Source organism: Vulpes lagopus, chromosome 23 (assembly GCF_018345385.1).
Source record: "Vulpes lagopus strain Blue_001 chromosome 23, ASM1834538v1, whole genome shotgun sequence".
Classification (NCBI taxonomy): Eukaryota; Metazoa; Chordata; class Mammalia; order Carnivora; family Canidae; genus Vulpes; species Vulpes lagopus.
The window spans coordinates 19,801,433-19,823,711 of record NC_054846.1 but is presented as its reverse complement, the minus strand read 5'-3'; the positions used below and the strand labels follow the sequence as shown (position 1 = coordinate 19,823,711).

The window sequence follows — 22,279 nt, the reverse complement described above, 5'->3', positions numbered from 1 at the left end:
TTATTTTACATTCTTCTATGTACACTGAAATTTTTAATGCACATATTATCTTTATAATTTTAAAAGGATACAGTCTCATGTGTCAACTTTAAAATCATCTTATTATTTATTCATGGCATCAACTGAGTCTCTGTATGCAAAGGACCACTTATCATGGATGGAACCAGAAAGGTTCTGGAATACAGTCAGGGTATTCCAAAAATTCTGTTTTACTATCATGAATATAATAAGCAATCTTGGTTACCATAACCAAGCAACCTGAAAAAGAATCTGCCAAAAATATACCTTCAAGTCTGGAAACTCTACTTGTGATGCTTCCATCACAAGCATTTCCTTTTCTGATTGGGGGCTGGGGTGGGATTGAAGGTTCTCTTTCACTCTAGGACAAGCATGCTTTGTAGAGGCCTATCAACAGGACTTTTTTTTTTTTTTTTAAATTAACCTGACTTTAGCTTTCCTACTGCTTTTGTTGATTGCCTCTGCTGACCTGGCGTCCTATCCCTAATTTGGCCTCTCATTTTCTATCCTTCATTGTCATTTCTTCCACTCTGGTATCTTGATCACAGAGACTACACATTGAACAATAGATTTGAGAGAAAAGGCTGAACCAGGCCTCTAGGTGAGATTACTGTTCTAAACCAGAGGGGGGAAAAATGATAATGATGTCTATTTGGGATTGTGAGAACATCAAAATAGTAAGAAAGATACATGCAAACAGGCTGCCACTGATCTTCATTTTTCCCATATCAAACCCGCAAACTGCCTAATTTTATAGAACTGTCTGGAACAGGAGAGGAAAATGGAGATGTCTTCCACTGACCTAAGGTTTCATGGTACATCACAGGAAGGCAATAAAAGGCATTTGGACAAAGACAAAAGGAACATGGCCAGTGTCCCCTGGATATCTTGTTTTGCTTAATGTGACCAATTTCCTTACTTTTTCTGATCCCCCCTGCCCAGGGCCCCCTAGGGTGTATTACAGAGCACACCACATTAAATCTTGCACATTAGCATTTCATATAAATCTATTTTATTTTGGAGCTATGCTTCCCTAGTTTTAATTAATACCAAAAGACACACGAATCATGTACAAATTAGGGTGTCCTTGGACTGAATGGGAAAAAAAATTAGAATACTCATAACGATAAGAAACTAATGGCAAGATATGTGCCAAAGCACTACATTATTAGAACTATTTGAAATTTTTAACTGATCATGGCAGGAAAGGAAGAAGACAGGAGCCAAATGATAAAAATAACCATAATACAATGATCGATTTTCAAAGTTGGCCATTAATCTCCCCGGGTTAACATTTGCATTTTTATTTATTAAACATTTTTTGATATTTCAGTAGGATGCCCTCCCCATCTATATGATGTTGATAACTACTCTGGAGAAGGGAGGAAGTAAGAATGTGTTCTAGTTCGTATGCCAAACTATTTTCAAGGAACTGACAGCTGTAAATTTCACTCAAATTTAGAGCCTAAGGAAATATGACCACTTCCTCAGACTAACCACACATTCATAAGGCAATAGGATTGAAACATTCATTATTTTACCCGGTTTACAACTGTCTGATAAACAATTTCCCCCAAATATATCACTAGCTGGCTAATATCACCACAAACAAAACGAAATCCCCCCAAATGCTAACAGACCCAGGGGCATCAATAGTTGCTACTTTGCTTCTTTGGAGAAAACACATTCTCCTTACAGACAATAGTATTACTGGAGTAAGGGAGATAATAAATGTGTGTAAAATGCCTGTCACACAGTAAATGGAAGCTACTGGTAGTAGCTGTTGCAATAATAATAGTAATGATAGGCTCTAGTCATACCTTCCAAAGCAGGAAAACTCACCAGGAGAGCAGATGTAAATTTAAACAACTGACATCACATAAAATACATAGCTAGGGGCCTAGCCCCAAATGTTGATTTTTCACAGGAGCCCGGAGAAAATAAAGGGGCAGGAGTCCACTGTGCTATGCAGGTAGGGTCCAGCTCAGCCTAGGAAGAACTCTGATGGGCAAATTCAGCTCAGCAGGGAAAAGAGAGAGGTGGAAAGACAGAAGGGGAGGAAGGGGCAGAGGAGGAATAGGCTGGGGGGCAAGGCTAGAGGTCTTTACCTGTGTTTCTCCAGCACCAAACAGTACTGGGTATGATGTACAATTCAATAAATGTGTGTTGGACTGTAATGAGAGTAATTGGAAAGGGCTGGGTCAAGAGAGTATCAGAAAAATGAAATGAGTACTGGAAATGGAAGAAAAAGGTACAGGAAGCTGCCAGCAAGTCCCAGTGGAAGCGGCTGTCAGCACAAGAGTGCATACTTTTCACATAGCACGCCAATACATGTCTCAAATGAATGGGTGTGGAGAGATGTTTATGTGCTTACATCTCACCTATTTCTAAAATGAATTAGGAGCAGCTGATATTTAAAATGCATACAGTATGACTACACCAATAATAAGGTACAATGGTAAGTGTTTAAACTATTTACCATGGACAAGAATCTGCCCAAGGCTGAGACAATCTTGTGGGAGGTTTGATGGTGAATTTTAAGAAGCAAGATAGTTAATTCAAAAACTAGGGGAAAAAACAAACGTTTGTCTTGAGTTGATGGACAGGAGTTCAAGAATAAGAAAGGAAGAGCAAGGAACCTTAGTACAGGAAGGAATCTTGGAGCTAATTCCCAACTAGCTCAGTTTATAGATGAGGAAGCTGAACTGAAGTGTAGGCTTAAAATCCCTCTGCTAGTTAGTGGCAGGTTGGGATTGGAGCCAATATCTTCACTTCTGGTTTGGTGTCTATATATAAATCCACAAAGCAACAACAACACATATCATTGAGGGAAAAAAAATCAGGAGGCTCTCATTAACTTACTTGCTTTAACTCAAGGTAGGAGTTTTCAAACCAACATAACTGTTTTATAGGCCTTGAAATCAAACTTTCTCTTGTTAGATACTATGTGCCAATTTGCAGAAAATTGAGCTAATTTGCAGGCAGTTTGCAGGTGGTATCTGCATATACACCCGACTGCCTTACTATACACATCGAAGGAGTTCAAGCCGCCCAGTGACCCTGGCTGTACATTAAATCATCCCCAACTCCACTCCAGGCCCACCAACCCACCAGGGCACATCAGCGTAGGAGGAACCATTCTCCTTTCTAACAATACACATGGAATTTGTATCTTTTAATAGAATTTCATGGGCATGTCTCTCAAATGCTATTTCAGGGTGTAAAACCTATGTTAGCAACGGATATCACTGGGTTTATCTGTCATTATTGACGCTGATGTTACTAATGCATATTTTAACAACTGGGAAGTATTCAATAAAACTAAGAGGTTGTAGATATCTGGATATCTAGATGAGAGGCAGTCTAAGTTTAAATGGCTGGGGAAATATAATTGAGGTCAGTGACAGCTAGTTCTGAATCTTGATTAAAAAGTGAATTTTCTAAACAAGTTCCTGTCTTGTGATCATTCCCAGATTACAGTGATAATAACTGTGGACCTAATGGGAGTAGAGGAAGAGGTTGCCTCACTTTCTGGACTTTCTATGGCTTTGCAATAAATTTTAATAGCATCACGTAAATATGAAAGAAAACAGTACCCAGAAAACATCTATCTATTGACCCAGGAAATATTCTGAGCCTTCGGTTGCATGAGACCAACAGGCTTCTAAGCATACCTAAATTTAGTAAAATAAAGATGTTTCACAGACGTTCCTTCTGAAACTCTCCTCTTAACTAGGAGCCTGGCATCCTAGGAATCTTGGTGGCCATTTACAAGAAAGTTTGTCTTTAAAATAAAAACCATTTATTTTATTCTGAGAGGCAACAAACAGTAGCTTCAAAGAGAATTGAGTCAATGTGTGACATTTATCTTTATAGCAAGATATCCCTTTCAGAGCAAGTGCAGCATGTGCTGGGGCGCAGGGTCACATGAAAGAAACCTCCTCCTCAAGTGTCACGTCTCTCTTGCAGGGGGGAAAGGCTACAGAGTGGTGGACTCTTTAAAGGAATTAAATACACCATGACCTGGCAACAACTGAATTCTGTTCAAAAAAGAGGAATAAGGTCAGACCTAAAAGACACTTTTTTTCCCCCATGGTTTGGACTTCCCTTGACCTAAAGGAGGTCAAAGAAATGCTGGTGTCTAAATTACTCAATACAGATTGGCTTTTCTAGCACATATCTCTTTGTAACTCCAGAATCAACTTTATATGCCCTTTTTGCAACATTTTGGGAAACAGCTAAGACCTGCTGGACATAAGGATGGTGTATAGTTATTTTTAAGGATTTTTGGTTGGGTTATCACTTGTTTGTTTAAATTATTAGGCAACAGACACCCTAACTCTGCTGCCAGAAGCCAGCCTACATATCTGTTTTGAGTTAAAGGAAGATTTCTTTCTAAGGTAAAGGGGAAAAAAAATAATCACGAGAAATGTTTAGAAACATGGGTGACAGCTCTCATGACATTCTCATGATGCTTTCTCAGTAAAGCCAAATTACATCTGAATCTAGCCCTGGATTTCCCTGAAACCAAGAGTATAGTGTGTAGAAAGGGGAGGAGGGGGCCAGATGGAGAAGATCCACCTTTCCTTCCACTCCTCAGATTCAAAAATCTGTAAGAGCAACCAAATCATCTCTCCACGATATGAAGATAAATAACAGAATTAAATAGTCCATCAACTCCTGCGTAACCCATAATCTAGTTAGCATGCTGTGAAGTGATGATGTTCGCTTTAAGTGAGAAGGGTGCAGAGCCACCCTTTCTACTACTTCCAACCCATGCGGTAAGAAACCAAACTTGAATTTAGGATATGTCCACACGGACACACGGAACATATTCAGATGGTCCATTTCAAGAGCCCTTGTGTTTATCCTCACAGCGATCTTCCCTCTTGTGTGAGTTCTACAAAATGAGTGATTTTTTTTTTTAAAACCACAATTACTCATCAAGGGAGCTGCTTCACCAACTCTTGGATTTTGTACAGAGGCACGGGGAGAACAGGGGGCCACGGGTGCCAGTCAGCCAGCAGGCGGTTGCAGAGACGCAATCCAAGAAGTTCTTTTGTCTCCCCTTTCAATTTAATCATTTTGAACATTCATTGATTAAAATATTAAGTGGGGGTTTTTTTTTTTTTTTTTTTTAAGATTTTATTTATTTTTTCATAAGAGATGGGGAGGGGGGGAGGGGAGGCAGAGACACAGGCAGAGGGAGAAGCAGGCTCCCTGCAAGGAATCCAATGTGGGACTTGATCCCAGATCCGGGGATCACGACCTGAGCCAAAGGCAGACGCTCAAAAGCTGAGCCACCCAGGCGCCCCTAAGATATTAAGTGTTTTGGCAACAGAAGAAATTCAGGAAAAAGGAAAGAAAAAGTGATTGTTCGTAGGTCTCTGTAAAATTCTGCTGAGAAGCTCGTTGAGATGGTGGCATGAATTAAGTGCATTTAAACCATAAAGGGAACATATCTTTTCCCTTGGGTGTATATCCTATAACAAAACAGGCAGAAAGTCTACTGTGCACTGGAAGTTCATGACCTCTTTTACATCTTTACATGCATCTAAGCACTTGAAAGAAAAAAAAATTATACTTCATCACTATTGTTCCCTACACCCAAGACACTTCACGGTGATAAAGCTGCTGCGATTTGCCTTCAGGAGCCACAGTTTTATCAGTTATCTCTTTCCTGAGTCTTCAGTCGACTAACACTTATTAATTTTGTATAAGCTTTTCCAAGTAACCAATGTCCAGTTGACTTTATAGTGTAAACACCATAAATACACTTATTCAATAACGAGACACAGAGAATATTTATCAAACTTCATGTTACATACAGTCATACCTCTCTTTCTTCTGCTATTCCTAAATGAAATTTCTATAAATGAGGGGTGATTTCTATAAATGAGGAGCAGGTAAATGCAGAATTACCTAGCTCCCTTTGCTCTTCTCCTGGTTTCCTAATTTTAGCCATTTCTCTCTTTATTTCACCAAATGGCAGGTAAGAAGTAAGGAGACATGAAACTCAGAATTGATAAACGTTTCGGGATTTTATGGACACTTCAGAAACTCTGGAGTGAATGGTTTGGATCACTTAGAGTCATAAAAGTTCCAGATATCCATTTTCCTAGTTCTACTCTGCTGTTTACACAAGTTTTAAAATAATTAGGTTTAGTGCATATAGCCCACTCAGCAATTTAAATGGAAATTTGTCATAAGTGTGTCAAACTGACGTGAGCTGCGATCGTTCAATTATTTGCCATTCTAAGCACTCTTCATCAATGTGGCTGCAAATATTCAAAAGCTGGCTAGATAGACACAATGGCAGTGTTTATACCAATGAGGACACACATGGCCTACATCCTGTTCCAATCTGACAGGATATCCTTGGGAGACATCTGAAGCTCCGTACATCCATCCCAATACCATGAATTTATCATACACACTATTTAAAAACAAACCAGTACAAGAAGTGATGCTTCCACCATGAGAACTCAAGTGACTAAATTTCTCCCTCAGATGAGTAACTTGTGAATGTCAAGGCTCCATAAGACAAGCAACTTCTCCTTTGGAAAGACTGCCCTCACAAGAAAAACTTATGATTCAAATTTTCCACATGCCTTCAGGATCCTTCAGGATCTGATTGGATTTGAATTTAAAAAAAAAAAAAAAAAAAGCATTTGCAGGAAATGCTTTGATTATGTCTGAATGACAATATTCTTTAGAGTTCTTATGTGACAAGAAATTACAGAAGAACAGGGTAAGTGGGAAAGGCTTAAATTCCACACACACAAAAAAATAATAAAAATGCTAACATAAAAGTGTATAGTGTGATAAATTAGGGCAGAGTAGTTACTGTATACAAAAGTCCATTTGTGATGGGAGGCAGCAGGAGGGTGGGCTCTCCCCTTGTCCACTGTTTCAAAAGCAGCAGGGTTTTTCTATCCCCCTATGTTCAGTGATGCCATGCACTCCATGACAAAGATGCTTTGATCTTCTCCCATTAAATATGTCTTGTATGGACCTAGCCTGCACTTGGTAAGAAAAAAAAAAAAGATCATTTATATGAAAGGGAGGAGTCCTGTACGTCTCCAAGATTATTCATTACCTTTCAAAAATGAAGCTATTTGTGAAGTCTTTGTGTAGCCCACACATGAAAGCCCACGACACTGCTTACTTAGAGTATTTTCTGGTGCTCCTGCTTTTTTTACTCCTGCCACAGATCAGATGGGGAGCCCAACCGAATAGAGCGATGAATAAGACATTTGCAATTTACAGTAAAAAAAAAAAAAAATCTTACAGGATGACTGAAATAAAAGATTCCATACCTGAATTGGAGGGCTTAGAAACCCTTCCCTTAGGAACCGGGAGTAACAATAATTCCAAGGACTGTGGCGGTGGCGGCGGTGGCGGCGGTGGCGGCGGTGGGGTCACTTTCTCTTGCTTCTTCTCCGAAGGCGGCGGCGGTAGAGGGTCCTCAGGCACCAGGGACGATTTCTCAGCCAGAAGGCTCCCAGCAGCCCTGGCTGCTACCTCTTTCAGAAGGGCGGCCGAGGAGGTCATGGAAGCCAGGGAGAGGAAGGGGCTGGCCGGAGGCGGGTGTTCCTGCCCGGGAGTCAAGCTTCTCTCACTGACTTTCTTGGATAAGGCTGCCAAGGTGGAACTGGCAGACTGGGAGCTAAAAGGGGAGGGAAAGGACTCAAATCGCATGGTCTCCTCAGTCCTGGTGAGGGATTTGTCCTGCAGAACAGCATTGGCTGCAGCTTTCAATTTTAAGATGGCAGAGTCCGGGGACAAGCTGCAGGTGGTGGTTGAGTTTGACAACCACTTACCTTGATTCCATATAAAACGGTTACTTGGAGTGTATTGGTCATTCTGTTCCTGCTTCTCAGCCAACTTCCTGGCAAGAACACTGAGCTGCTGGGCATGGTGGGATGGTGGGGAAAAGGAGAGATTCGAACCCACGTTTACCGGGGACTCCACTCTGCCATTGGCCGTGGCTGTGGCATCGAGTTTGAGGGAGCCGGCTTCCAGCAGCCGCCGCAGGTTGCTGCTCAAGGGCTTGGTGGAGCCTGGGGGGTCATCTTCACACAAAGAAGACACGCCAGGGGAGAGGTGGTCTTGACACTGCAGTGAGTCTCGCAGGACCTCACCGTCAAGTCCCACCAGCTCCAACGTGTGACTGCTGGGAGTTGCACTTCCCAAGGAGGTGTCGGGGGAAGTGGACTGCTCCTGGATCCGGTCCTCCAGAGACAACTTATAGTTCTCCTGGACTTCTCCATAGGACGCTTCTGACGGAGTCTCTGAAGAGTTTCCATACCAGTGCTCTCCTTCACTGAGTTCTCCCTCCGCCTCCTCCAGCCTACTAACATCTGGGGGAATGAAGAAGATCACGTTTACTCCCCAGTGAGCAACAAGCAAGTCTGAAGACATTCATATGGACTGGTTGACATGCTTCCTCTTCCCCTCCCCCTAAGAACCACAAGAAAGACAGCAACCACCTTACTAGAATGTCAGGTGCTGAGTCAGACGGTCTTGGCATAAGCCTGGAAGAAGGTAAAATACTAAACAGGCAAAGGTAAAAACACACCCACCAGGGAAACATATTCATCTTTCTATAATTATTCCAGACAAGTTGAAATGGAAAGGTGGCTGGGGGTGGAATGGATCTGGTCAAAAAGTAACTGCATGAAGAAAGAGCCTGCTATTCCCAGTGGTGGGGGAAATGGAAAGAAGCTTGCTCCTTTGTAAAAAACAAAAACAAAAACAAAACAGCATGATATCTTTAGTGTTGCATCAGAATTGGAGAGGCGGCCTGGCAGGGTGGGAAAATGTTGTCTGTGAGGCACATGACAGTGGGAAGCTACTTCCCCACTTTCTGATTCCATAACCTCAGGCAAGTCAGGTTAGCTGGTTAGACAGAAGATGCAACTGATTTTTTTTTGAAAAGTTCATCCAAAAATGTAAGTAATACCTGCTGTTACATATTACAACTTCACCCAGTTGTTAGGAAGCTTAAATCATAAGAAGCATGTGACTGATTTGCAAACAGTCAGGTTCTATACAAAAAATCAGACCTCATCAGCAAATACTATTCACATTACTGATTCCTTCAAGTGACAACATCTCCCATGTTATGGATGCTACTTCTTTGAGAGCCCTGGATTCCAGTTACCAGCATGCCCACCATCTTGTCACAGGCAATGATTAGGAATGTGTCCCTTTACTCCACTAAGAGTCCCCTTTAATTATTTTCCATCCATTAATTTATCTACCCACGACTACCTCTCTGACTGCCCCCTAAGCACCGCTCACTTAGGACTCCCTGCCATTCCAAGAGTACCCATGAGCTCTGACATTTTTCTACCTTTGCTCAAGATATTCCTTCTATCAGGAATGTCTTTCTTTCCCTAGAAAACCTGATTGTCTATCCTTCAACTTCCTACCTCAAAAGTTTCTTGTGATTCTCCCTGGAATTCTCCTTTTCATTCATTCATTCATTCATTCATTCATTCACTTATTCAACAAATAACTGTGAAGTACCAGGCATTGTTCTAGATCATTCTAGATTGAACCACAGTGAACAAAACAAGATCCTGCCTTCTTGAAGCTTACATCTCAGGGAAGGTAGATAGTTTGTCACACAATACTTAAAAACTAGTAAGTCATCTAGTAAGCCAGAGGGTGGTAAGTGCTATGGAAAAAGATGTAAAGCAGGACACGGAGGTTTGAGGGGTAATGGGTAGGAGGGGAGTTGCAATCTTAAATACCATGGTCAGAATGGGGCTTCACTGAGGTGGTGACATCCGAGCAAAGACTTGAAAGAAGTGAGCAGTTGTTCAAGCAGCTACCTCTGGGACAGCATTCCACACAGAGGGAGTTGCTATAAAATCCCTGATGTGGGGACATGTCTGGTGTGTTCGTGACACAGCAAGGAGGCCAATGTGGGTAGAGTGGAATGAGTAAGGGTCAGAGCAGTAGGAGAGGAAGTCAGAGAAACAACATTAGAGATAGAGAGGGAAGAGGGAGGGTAAGGGGGGCTGTGAGTGTGTTGTGAGGCAGCAAGGCTCTGCAGACCAGCACAACGCCATAAACTGCTGAAAGGTCTTTTGCATCTAGTGAAATTGGGAACTACCAGAGAGGGCTTTGATATGATGTGACTTACATTTTCAAAGCACTGTTCCAGCTGCTGTGTGGAAAAGAGGCTGCAGACACGAGGGTAGGAGCAGGGAGACCAGCTACCAGGCTGGAACCCTAGTGAAGGATGACTGGCTCAGCTCAAGGCAACTGCCAGTGGTCAGAAGCAGCCAGATTCCATGCATCTTTTGAATACAGGGCCCACATTCCCGTGTTTTGTTTATATTGATTTTATATCACTCTAAATTACCTGTCTACTATTGGCTTGTCTTCTAAAAGGTAAGTGGTGGTGTTCCTTGAAGGCAGAGATCAAGTTTTATCATCCACACATCCCACACTGTGCCTAGCACAGTGCCTAGACCCCAGCAGAGTTCAATGAATGTTTAAGGATTGAGCCAAAACTCCCCATTGTGCCAAGTTTTGCTATATAACATGCTGTTTCTTTTCTGAATAGAAATAGCTAGAACTAGTAATGCATGAGCTACCAGCTAATACATTGATCTTCCCATGCTATTTAGAGAAGAAATGTCACAAATGACAAATTCTCTTTCACTAAGCTAAAGTTCTGCAACTCCTTCCTGAGATTCTTTATTAAATTATCAAGAAAATGTAAAATATCAAATGGAATTTGCTGAAAAAAAGCAGATAAAATTGAATTTTCTCTGTTAAAAACAGTCTGGTTCCTTGTGATGTGCCACATTTCCTTCTTCCCACTCGATTTCAACATTTTTCATCTTTGCTGAAACCAGCAGGACCCTGAACTACTCATCTCCCCAATGGCTCCTCGAAGAGATGCTTTTTACCAAACACCAAGCAGTCAACATCAATTTCAACAATAGGGCTAATTTTAAGTTCCTTTGGCAAACCACCTTTCCTGATTTCAGTTTAAATACCTCATCCTTCAGAAAAATCACATGGGAACTATCCTGTACATAGTAAGAAAAGTAAAAGATTTAAAAATCACTACAATAAGAACAGTTGAATATCTCCTCAAAGAGTCTCCTTCTCTAATCTCTATTGACACTCACTAAATGAACATGGGAAAATAAATGATTCAGAAGTAAATACTTTCAGATTATATTTTTGTCATTCTAGAGTAGCTCTAGACAGTCAAGAGTGGTCTAGAACCAATGTGATAATCAGTGTCAGATAACAAGGTATATAAAATCAGGGTTTTGAGAACTGCGAAGAAATCATAACCACACATCCAGGCTTGTCATTTTATGGGACTATTAAGTTCTCTGAGATGCTACCTGCTGTGATCAAAGACACAACTACCAACTGCTAATGCTGGAACCAAGAACCCAAATCTCACAACATCTGGCCAATGCTTCTCTGCAAAGCCCCACTGTACTATCTGCCCAATGCCCTCTGAATGCAACTTCTAGTGAGCTTGGAGCAGCTCCCCTCCCACCCCCAGTCATCCATCCATCCTTCCACTCTCTTGAAACAGAAATGAGCAAGGGAAGTCTCATAGACAAGGACAGTATTCACTCCTTATCTTGAGATACAACATTAAGAGGTCAGTATCCATTATTTCTACACACAAATCTCCCCATTCCGTCCCTACAGCTTCTTTGTTGCAGTGGTCAAGAACTGATTCACATGTCTCAGGAATTCAGCACATCTACTGGCAAGGCCCCAAAGACAAAGCTTAATCTCCTACCCCTTCCACACCCTTAGTGAGCAAGAATATTCCCGCCTCCAAACGTGCTGAGGTGTCGAGTGTATCAAAAACTAAAGTTGTCAATTCAGGTTCTAATCCTATCAAGCAGTGGTAAGGAGATCCGAACATTCTTGAATGATACAAACAGCTAATATCTACATTTAGAGAACTTTCCCAGCCTTGCCAAAACAGAAGCCCCAAACAAGCAAAGCATTTCTTTTCTTTTCTTTTTTAAGATTTTACTTATTTATTCATGAGAGACACAGAGAGAGAGAGAGAGGCAGAGACACAGGCAGAGGGAGAAGCAGGCTCCATGCAGAGAGCCTGATGCGGGACTCGATCCCTGGTCTCCAGGATCACGCCCTGGGCTGAAAGTGGTGCTAAACCGCTGGGCCACCAGGGCTGCCCCAAAGCATTTCTTAAACAGACCTATTTACATCCTGTAAAACACCTGGGTAGTTCTCAGTCATCAATAACTTGGGTCTTTGTAGACGCCGCCGAGATACACTGTCTTCTGGACTACAAGAAAACTCGGATTCATAAAGAATGTTTTCAAGCTCAATACTCTATTAATCATTTTTTCTGAAGATGCTGCTACTAAAACTGAGGTCATTCAAGTAATAAATCACCAAATAATTTTAATGCATGGCCTAGGAGGAGCCAGACCAGAAACCGGAGAAGAAACATTTTTGAAATTATTCTGGCATCACCTGAGGTCCCGCGAAAAGTCGGGGAAGCTTTTGGAGAAATGAATGCAGGAGAAGAGGAGACCCGCAGAGGCTGGAGAACAATCACGAGAGCCTCAAACAAATATGCTTTCAGTTCGCAAACCAGCAGCAAACCAGGATTTTCTCCCGCAAATATTAATTCTCTTCCCCCTGCTGGGCTGCTCTGTGCCTCGCATTTGATTGCAAGCAGCAGGTGTCCTCACAGGCCGCATGGGTGCGGTTATGGGGGGCCCCCTTGAGCGGGGTGAGCAGGAACCCCGGGCACCTTTGGCCCACCATTCTGAGCAAAGATGCTCTCACCAGAGAAGCTCAAAACAAAGCATTCCTGCAATCTAGGGGATTAATTTGTTGGACACCACGAACTTCTAGAACAAGCTAGGCTTGACTTTGGACTCCCTCTCACAACTCGAGAAGCCCCTGGGCAGCGACACCGCCCCATTTTCCGGCGTGTCACCTGCACAGGATCAGGGCACCTCAGCGCAGAGCGCGCCTCATGCGGGGCCCGAACACGCGGCCTGCCCGCCACAACTGTGCCTTTCACAGCTTTCCTAACTAAGGCTCCGGGGGAAGCCTCTAAACGGCCAATGTAAATAACTTCCTTCTAAATACATTATTTTTAACCTTCAGAATAGGAAGCTATTTCCATTGCTAATTTTAAAACAACCTATGTCTCTGACAGCCAGGTTCACACTCGTTCCTGTCAATTTTACACAACAGTCTGTTTTTGTGTTTTTTCACTTTAAATCATAAACTCAAAGAATTAAGAATAGAAATGGTACAATTACAGAATGAAAATATGCTGAATAAATTTTGTTTCCATGTGGTGAATATTTCTCCTTTGGGGAAAACAAAACAAAATTCCACTACCTAACACATTTATTTATAATTCAGTTCTCAAGCAAAAAATCGGTAACTTGATATTATCCACAACTCTTGCTACAGGTTTGTTTTGTTTTTTCCCCCAACTCACTTCCTTTTCGGTTTGACAGTTTTAATCAGATGCATTTAATTGGACACTCAAGTCAGAAGATCCTTGATCAGAAAGATAGGGAGCGAAAAGTGGGGGGAAAATGCGAGAAAGAGACACCTATTAGTTTTCAGGCCTTTTGGCTGAGGTTAAAGTGAGTGGGGATGGAAATCTCAAAGCCCCATTTTCTAAATCTACCCACAACCCATTCCACCAGTTGGTCCACCGTGAACTCTAACCAGCATGGTTTGAAGAGAGCAAGGTTTAAATTCCAGACTTGCCTGGAATGAAGCCAACTCATTGGTCAGTCCTCCGAGAGTCAACACCTTCTTGTGATAATAGGTGTGTTCACCTGGTACTTACCAGCTGTCTGGTTCGTTTTCAGCTAAAAATCTCCCCAGTCTTATTCCTTTCCAGCTACCACACATCTATAGCTAGATGTCTATATTGAATTTTAAGGTCACGCATCTTTATCAGTATTAATCACTTATACCCATCATACCTACCTCAAATCGTACAACCAACTTTTCCATGCATTTTAAGGCAAAAGTGGTGTGTAAAAAAAGTGGTTTGAGCAGCTGGATACAAAAGCTATTAACAAAACCAATGCTAATTATGGACTTGATTCGACAAACATTTACTAAGCATTTGCTATGTTCCGGGAGCTGTTCTTTGCCACAGCGAGCCTCAGGATTCAGCAGTCTCTTGCCCAATGGCTTATAATCACCAGGGAGCGAGGGTTGCACAAGCATTCGAAGCACGATGATCAGTGCCATCACAGAGCAACCGAGCAAGAGTTGTGTGTACATAAGTTAATTCCAATGGTGCAGATGGCTTTTTGAAATGGATCTCAAAAGGACGAAGATGATTTTAACAGACAACATTGGAAATTCACATATCGGAGGGCTGGCTCTTCTGAAACTATGAGACGGGAAATAGCCCCGTCACAGAGTAAGCTAATATTCAGGTGACATATGTTAGATAAACTAACCTCATGAAACATTTTTCATATTCTTAGTTCTTCACATTTAAAAAAGAGACCATCTATGGATTTGTTAAAGGGCAGATCTTACCAATTTTCCTACTGTACCCACTAGTTTGGAAATCAGACTATCCGATTAGAAATGCCTGAGGCAGGACCACAAGTGAGTCAATTTTGTATTCCTGCTCCATACTCTGCCCAGAGTAGGGGTATTAGGGTCTCTGGAGTTGTAGTGACAAGCAGGACCCACGAAGCGACAGGTAGGGCTCTCAGTCCCTAGACCCAGCACAGAAGGGGGCCCAGAGAGAGCCTCAGACAGGGTGTCAAACTCACCATCACGGCTCCCTCTCCCTGCTTCTCGTCCCTTCTCAGAGGTTAGCCTCATCCTCTCAGGTCACCTTCCCCTGGAGGTTGAAAACCTGGCTACACAGGTTCTGGATTTTCACTCTCATCCACTTACCACTAGAGAAAGGTCTTTCCCCTCGGATTAGCCCACTGGAGGCTAGGTTCTGCTCGCTGGATTTATCCCTGAAGCCATAGGGTGGGTTCTACAATTGGCTTAATGGGGGTCACAGAGGAAAGAAGGGGGAAGAGACCTTGGAAGACAAGAACGACGATGACCTCTGTAATGTTTGATAAAGGTGTAGCATGTGGCACATCAGGCTGTTCTGAGCCAGTTTGAGGATTTTAAGCATAAAACACATCCTCATTTAGGCCGATCTTAACCTCCAATTTTTAAATTGTCCCTTGAAGCCCAAAAGCCTCAGCACATCCCCATGCCAGGTCTGCCTAATACTAAGAGACCTCTCAGGGGTTCAAGGCTCTGAGGCCACAGTGTGAGTGAAACACATGGCGTGGGAGGGGAGCAGAGCCTCAGGGATCACAGTCATCAAAACATCTCGATGCCCAGGTACCCAACCGCTGTCAGCCTGGCCAGGACAAAAAGTTAAGAAGAGCTACTAGTTATTTAAAACTGCTATGGTGGATGACAACCAGACTCCTGTCACAAGTCCAGCTGGGGAAAAGGTGACGCGAGGGCACAGGGAAATGGGAGGAAGTCTGGAGAGGATGAGCGTTCACAGGCCGAGAGCCCCGAGAGGCCCCCTGCATCAAGACGCACATTTTGCACACAGCAGTATGTTCAAAGTACTGTTGCAAATGCCCACGAGCAAAACCAAGGCAACACGAATGAATGCGTCACTTGCTATCTTCAGAGGGGGTTGCAAACAGTATCTGAGCAGGTTCCAGTCTCTTCATATATAAAGTTGCCAGATCTTCCAGTGACCAAGGGGCTATCCAATCCTCCATTAAACTGCCCATCTCAACACAAATGGCAACTCCTCTATCCCTGTGATCGCTCTGAACAAAAACCCTGCAGCCAGCCTTGACTCTTCCCTTTCTGTCATACCCCTCATCGAATTCATTTGCAGATTTTTGGTTTTACCTTCCATGTACATCCCGAATCTAACCACTTTCACCATGTTTATCATTCTGCCCTGATATGCGGCACTGCCATCCCTCACCTAGAGCACAGCAGGAGCCTTCCAGATGCTCTCCCCACTTCTGACGCTTGCCCCACTATGCTTAGCCAGCAGCAGCCGTAGTAAGCTTTTAGAAATATATATCATACCCCAGGACCCCCATCCTCAAAGCCCCCAAAATGGCTTCTCATGTTCTCAGAATAAAATCTAAAACCCTTACCTTGCCCTCAGGGCCCTACATAATCCATATCCCCCTGACCTCATCTCCTACCCCACTGTCTTGCTAATAAATAATAAATAAGTAGCGAAATCTCCCCCAAATAGACACACAGCTGACTCCTTTACTTCCTTGGGTCTCCCCCCAAACATCACTCTTTATTAGACTAAATGCTTCACGAGAGAGAGGACTTAGTTTTGTTTGCCGCCGTGTGCTCAGCACTTGGAATGCCATGGAGCATGGAGCAGGTGCTCAGTTATTATTTGTCAAATGTATGAATGAGACAGAAGAATGCGCTTAACAATCAGAAAGGCAGCACTTGTCAGTACTGGAAATGAGGACAATTTTCAAAATTACAAATGATAATCCTATTTTTCTCATGTGAGTCAAACATGAAATGGGGATAAGAGCATGTTTTGCAAACTTTTCCACCAGTCTCCCTTGCGGCCAGGAAAAGAGACCACCACCCCAGGGGAACTAGGGACCAAAGCCGAAGCCCCTTCCAGGAAGCCCCAAATTTGTTTGACTCTTGGCTGAGCATTTCAAGTGAATTCTGCATTCTACTATATAGCATAGCCATGCTTGTTCTTACTAAATGCTAGAGAGGTGTGTCTCACAAACCACTGAAGAAAATCTGTTCTCGGCAAAGATGTACCACATTTCTCTGGAATTCCCACATGCTCTGGAGAAACATGTACCCTATGTAGAGAAGCAAGGATATATGAAAGGATCTAGCACAGTGTCAAGAGCTCAATAAAGGGTGGCTATCATTGTTACTATTAATACTACCAGAAAGCAGATAGTATGATCCTATTGCTGCCCCCACTTCAGAAGGAAAAGCTAAATCACAGAGGGTAACTTCCGCGGACTATACCATGGATGTGTAGGAAACCAAGGACTATAACTCTATTTGCTAAATTTGAATTTTGTTGTCTGAATTAGAGATGGAAAAGCCTTGGAGATTTAGTCCATATGGCTGGTCTCTAGGCAGAGGCCTAGAAAGGGCCAGTGATTAGCCCGTGGTCCCACAGCTGATTTATTAACATAGACAGGACTTGAGCTCAGATGTCTCACTCCAAAGGCCAGTGCGTCTACTACTAAATCATGGCATAATCATCATGAAGTGAACGAGTGAATTCTAGAACAAGCCCTGGAACACAGTAGCCTTCCAACAAACATTTGTTGAATAAACAATCATGCATAATGCTCTAAAAACCATACAGGCTACTTTATTAGATGTTTTAATATTCATCAGCAACTGTGATCTTCACGATGATTTTATGTGGCAGGCCATACTCTCTCTTCATTTTACGGACCAGGAAACCAAGGTTCTAAAAGTTAATGACTTACCCAATGTATACATTTAATGAGCAGCAAAGCAAGGTTCAAACCCAAATCTTCAGGATACCTAAAAGTATGAGTAGCTTCACAAAAAAGTAATTTTTCAGGTAATCAAAAAGTACCACAGTACCTTCAAGTAATCAACATTTTAAGTTTTATTTTGATGCAATTTCAAAATATATAAGTCCCTTCCTTCTAAATGTGTGGGGTTTTGTCTGCCATAGTTGCAACAATTACCCAGCTTACTAAAACTGTGTGAAAACTAAAGATGAAATCTTAGTGTCACGCATTGAATTGTGTCCCTGCAAAAAGATGTTGAAGTCCAACCCCTAGTACGTCTGACTGTGACCTTATTTGGAAAGATGGTCTTTGCAGGTGATCAAGATAAGGTGACATCATTAGAGTGGACCCTAATCCCATATGACTGGCGTCCTTATAAAAAGGGAAATTTGGACACGAGACAGACATACACACAGTGAAGGCTGGAGTGACACTGTCACAACCAAGGAGGCCTGAAGCAGGTCCATCCTGTGTTTTCCTTGTGTCTCTGCCGACACCTTGACCTTAGACTTCTGGCCTCCAGCACAGTGAGACAATACATTTCTGTAGCCACCCAGTTTGTGATACTTTGTTACGGGCAGTCCCTGAAAACCAATATACAGAATTCTGGATGAGGGCCTGAGACTTTTTGTTCTGGATTTGCTCACCTCTGGATTCTAAACCGTAACCTTTGTGAGTGCTGTAGTTTTTATACAAGCTGGCTATTACCACACAACACTGACCACGCTGCTGCTCACTGTGAAGTCCTCTGAGGCTGCAAGGGCTGTGAGCAGACTATTAAGTTATTTTTACCAACCTCTAAATTTTAAACAAATTTTGTTCAAACGAAAGATTCTGGGAAAGACATGAGGTAAGAGAAGGCTTCTATGACTAAAGCTACTTCAAAATCTCCAAACAAAACATATATATATATATATATATATATATATATATATATATACTCATCACCATGTATGCTGTGGCAAATTAATAAGAAAGGGATACTTCAAAATACAGCACAAATCCACAAGCCGAAAGGCCAATCTAGAGACCAAACCACTACTGGTTAGTCCACGGATTGATTACCTGTTCCTTCAGCCTTTCCTGCACCTCCATGTTACAAGAAGCATATAGAATCTGTCCCCTCAAGCAATCAGAAGTAAATTTACCATGGCTACCATGGCGTTATCAGAAAAATTGTCTGTTAAGGCTGATAAATCAGTCGATTATCTGCTTCCTTGACTTTTATTTCCACTTGTATAAATGTTTTCATCCCAACATTACCAATACCTGTTATAAGATGAACAATATATTACCAAACTACTGAAATCACCAGGAAATTCTTAATAGATCAAAAAAGAACTTAACTACAAAAAAAAAGCCCTAATAACATAATAATGCACTCTATAGTCTATGAACAGCACTCTATAGAGAGATAAATGGCTACTTATTGAAATCTTAGCTTATACATAAAATGATACATTTCTTCCCAGGCACATTTGCCAAGCATTGACATCACGTACCTTGTAATGAAACAGATTATGCTCATAATCGTTCTGCCTGCCAAAGGAAAATTTCACACAGTAAGTCCTTTATTTACTAAAAATATAGGTCTATACTGGAAGAAAATGGGCCTTTGGGGATAAGAGATTTACCAATGGAAAGGAGATGGAATTGCTTTTTATTTAGTGCTTAAATACATACAAAACAAAAGCTGCAGAGAAAGCAGCTCCCAATGCCCCCTCCCCCCCGAACATTTTCACAAAAGGATATTGGTATAATGAATTGGGAGAGAACTTTTTTTTTTTTTAATTAACCACACCAATCCACGACACTGATTATAAGGACAACCCTAACTCAAAGTTAACTTTAAACACTGATTTAGGCCAACAATTTTGACCTTTACTCTGACCAGACTTTGAGCCATGGCTGCTATCAAGTGATCAAATGTATTCTTATCCATTCTCTCCTTTTATTTTCCCTGCCTGCCTTCTGGCACACACACTCAAGAAGTCAATGATGGAGGGCCAAAGACAAGGAAAACAACAAATACTACAACCAACCAACAAACTGGGCAGTTCAAAGGATACCCGGTAGCTAGATGAATATCACCTCAACAACTGGAAGTCTTATGGTTTCACCCACTTCTCTTTGAAGACTCCAAAGCCAATCAGTGCTCCAAAGGGAGCATTCCACAGGCACATTCACTTGGGGTTTCACCAAGAAATCTTCCCTAGGTCTTTTACTCGAAAACTTGGCATTGCTTTTTTTTTTTTTTTTAAAGATTTTATTTATTAATTCATGAGAGACACACAGAGAGAGAGAGGCAGAGACACAGGCAGAGGGAGAAGCAGACTCCATGCAGGGAGCCAGATGCGGAACTCAATCCCGGGACTCCAGGATCACGCCCTGGGCCGAAGGCAGATGCTCAACCTCTGCACCACCCAGGTATCCCCTGGCACTGCTTTCTAACTGTCTATCCCCATAATTGATGCTCCGCAGGAGAAAACATTCATTCCACTTCCCAACAAAGCTCCGATGCCTCCGGAAATGCATCAAGTGGTAAGGATGAAGCTATGTGCTCTAATGACCACTGCTTCAAATGGAGTCTCAACTCAAAGGTAGAGGCTCAAGACAAATCCCTCTGGTGGGAATAGGTAAGGACCCAAAGTGACCAGGAGGGATTCACATCATTCCTACTCTTGTTCCTTTTATTCTGAACCTTTTAGGGTGGTCCATAAAATGCCCTTATTTTGTATTTAAATATGTATACTGCTTCGTTTTCATCTTATAGAACTTAACAACTATAGGCAGCCCTCTGGTTGCAATGTCTCCTGCGTATTTTAAGAACTTGATTAACCAGCCTATCCTCCACCAAAACTTCATGTTTGAAAAGAGGGATGAAAATGTGTTGGGCAATTTAAAGAAGTTCATTGGAGGAATACAAGTTTGAAAAGCTTTTTGATGTGAATATGCTCAACTAATCAGGGTTTGTTTTTAAATCTACATGTTTTCAAGTTACTTAGAGAAGGCCAAATTCTTTTGGTACTTCCACATTAATATCAGAAGTAGTGAATCCAATAAAGCAGGGTCAGCAATCTTTTTCTGTGAACAGAGAGGAAATATTTTAGGCTTTATAGGGCACCTATGGTACCTATCCCATATTCTTTGGTTTTTGTTGTTGCTGTTGCTTTTTTTTTCTTTTTAACAATGGTTTAAAAATGTAAGAACCATTCTTAGCTCAAGGGGCTGCCCAAAAACAGGTCAGAGTTTGCTGACCCCCACTCTAAAGAATAGGTACTTTACTTTTTCTTTATAATAAAAGCAGAATGGTGTTTAAAACAATATTGGAAATTTGGATATATGGCGACAAGCTTCATTATCATCTTAATCCAACCACCTCTGTGGGTCACTGAGCACCTTTGTGCCTTGGTTTCTTCACTATAAAATGAGGGGTAAGAACAGATCAGTGATTTACAAACCAGACCGTCAAGCAGCCCCAAGGACTCCAGGGAAGGGCATAGCATTCTGGATCTACCCCTACCTCCCACCTTAGCACATATCTAAGTGGCACGACCTGGCTTTGCTCTTGTCTATGTATTGGAGCGCCCCTTAAAGACAAGGGTTCCACTATTTTTTTTTAAGTTTTGAAAAATACTGTATTAAATGATCTCAAGAATCTTCCTGGTGTTAATCTTCTATGATCCATTATTGGATTATCAATCCTTTTCAAGTCATTTCACTGGGAAGTTATCAAGTATATAGGAAACTATTTAAAATCGTATGTTGAGGTATTTAAAGGAAAAGAAATAAGAATAAGAGAGCTTATTCTAAGGGTGCCTGTACTTATTTAGATTTGTGGAAATTCACCAGATAGCCCTATCAGAGGGTTCCTGAATCCTGCAGATTAGGGCTCTGGGAAAAGCAGAATGGTTTAGCAGTGGAAAGAGATCTGAGTTCAGACTTGGGGACCTGGATTCCCATCTGAATTTGGAACTTACCAGCTATATAACTCATATTTAATTAACAAAAACCAGACAGCCTAATAAATACTAACCTCTTGTAAGAGGTGTTAGGAATATGGAGATGAACCAGACAGATGTGGAACATTCTGCCTCCCAAAACTCGATTCCTTATCTGTAAAGCAGGGTAATAACACCTATTCCCTCTCCCACACCTCATGGGCCTGCAGAGATGGCAAAGCTTTGTAAGCTGCAAAGCACGGACAACGTTAAACCAGCAAACTGCAGCTTCTCTTCCTTTTAAGTACATAAAATAAATGCAACTTCAAGAATTTACCAAATTAATAAAATAAGGCCACAACAGGTTTTGCAGAGAAAAACCATTTCTAGAAGCTGAAGCAACGTGACAAAACAGAAAGGGCATAAGCTTAGACACCAGACACACTCCCACTCTGCTTCCAAACAGACCCACCTGACATCCATTCACAGGCCTATTTTCTCATTTATAGAATAGGGTACTAATACCTATTATCTGACAGGTAAATCAAAATCATGTAAGTAAAACACCTGACACAAAGTTAGCACTTAGTGAATAATCGTGTCCCCTTGCCTTCCCTCCCAGGCACCTAGAAATCTCAGACAGGAGAAGATTATATTTTAAATAGTAGGGCTTACCTCAAAACTGTTGATATTGCTACCCAGCTCTATATCATAATCACCTCAACCAAAGAGGACAGGAAACTTCTGGTT

At 41.9% G+C, this 22,279-nt stretch overlaps 1 protein-coding gene across 5 annotated transcripts in view; it reads right to left on the bottom strand.

The window, feature by feature from the left end:
- Nucleotides 1–22,279, bottom strand: part of ZNF827 (zinc finger protein 827) — a 169,197-nt gene that overhangs the window by 129,985 nt on the left and 16,933 nt on the right. For all 5 annotated transcript variants that reach the window (XM_041738082.1, XM_041738083.1, XM_041738085.1 and 2 more), the window contains exon 2: nucleotides 7,338–8,381. In XM_041738082.1, the coding sequence (XP_041594016.1) occupies nucleotides 7,338–8,381 (1,044 nt within the window). The remainder of the gene's footprint in view (nucleotides 1–7,337; nucleotides 8,382–22,279) is intronic.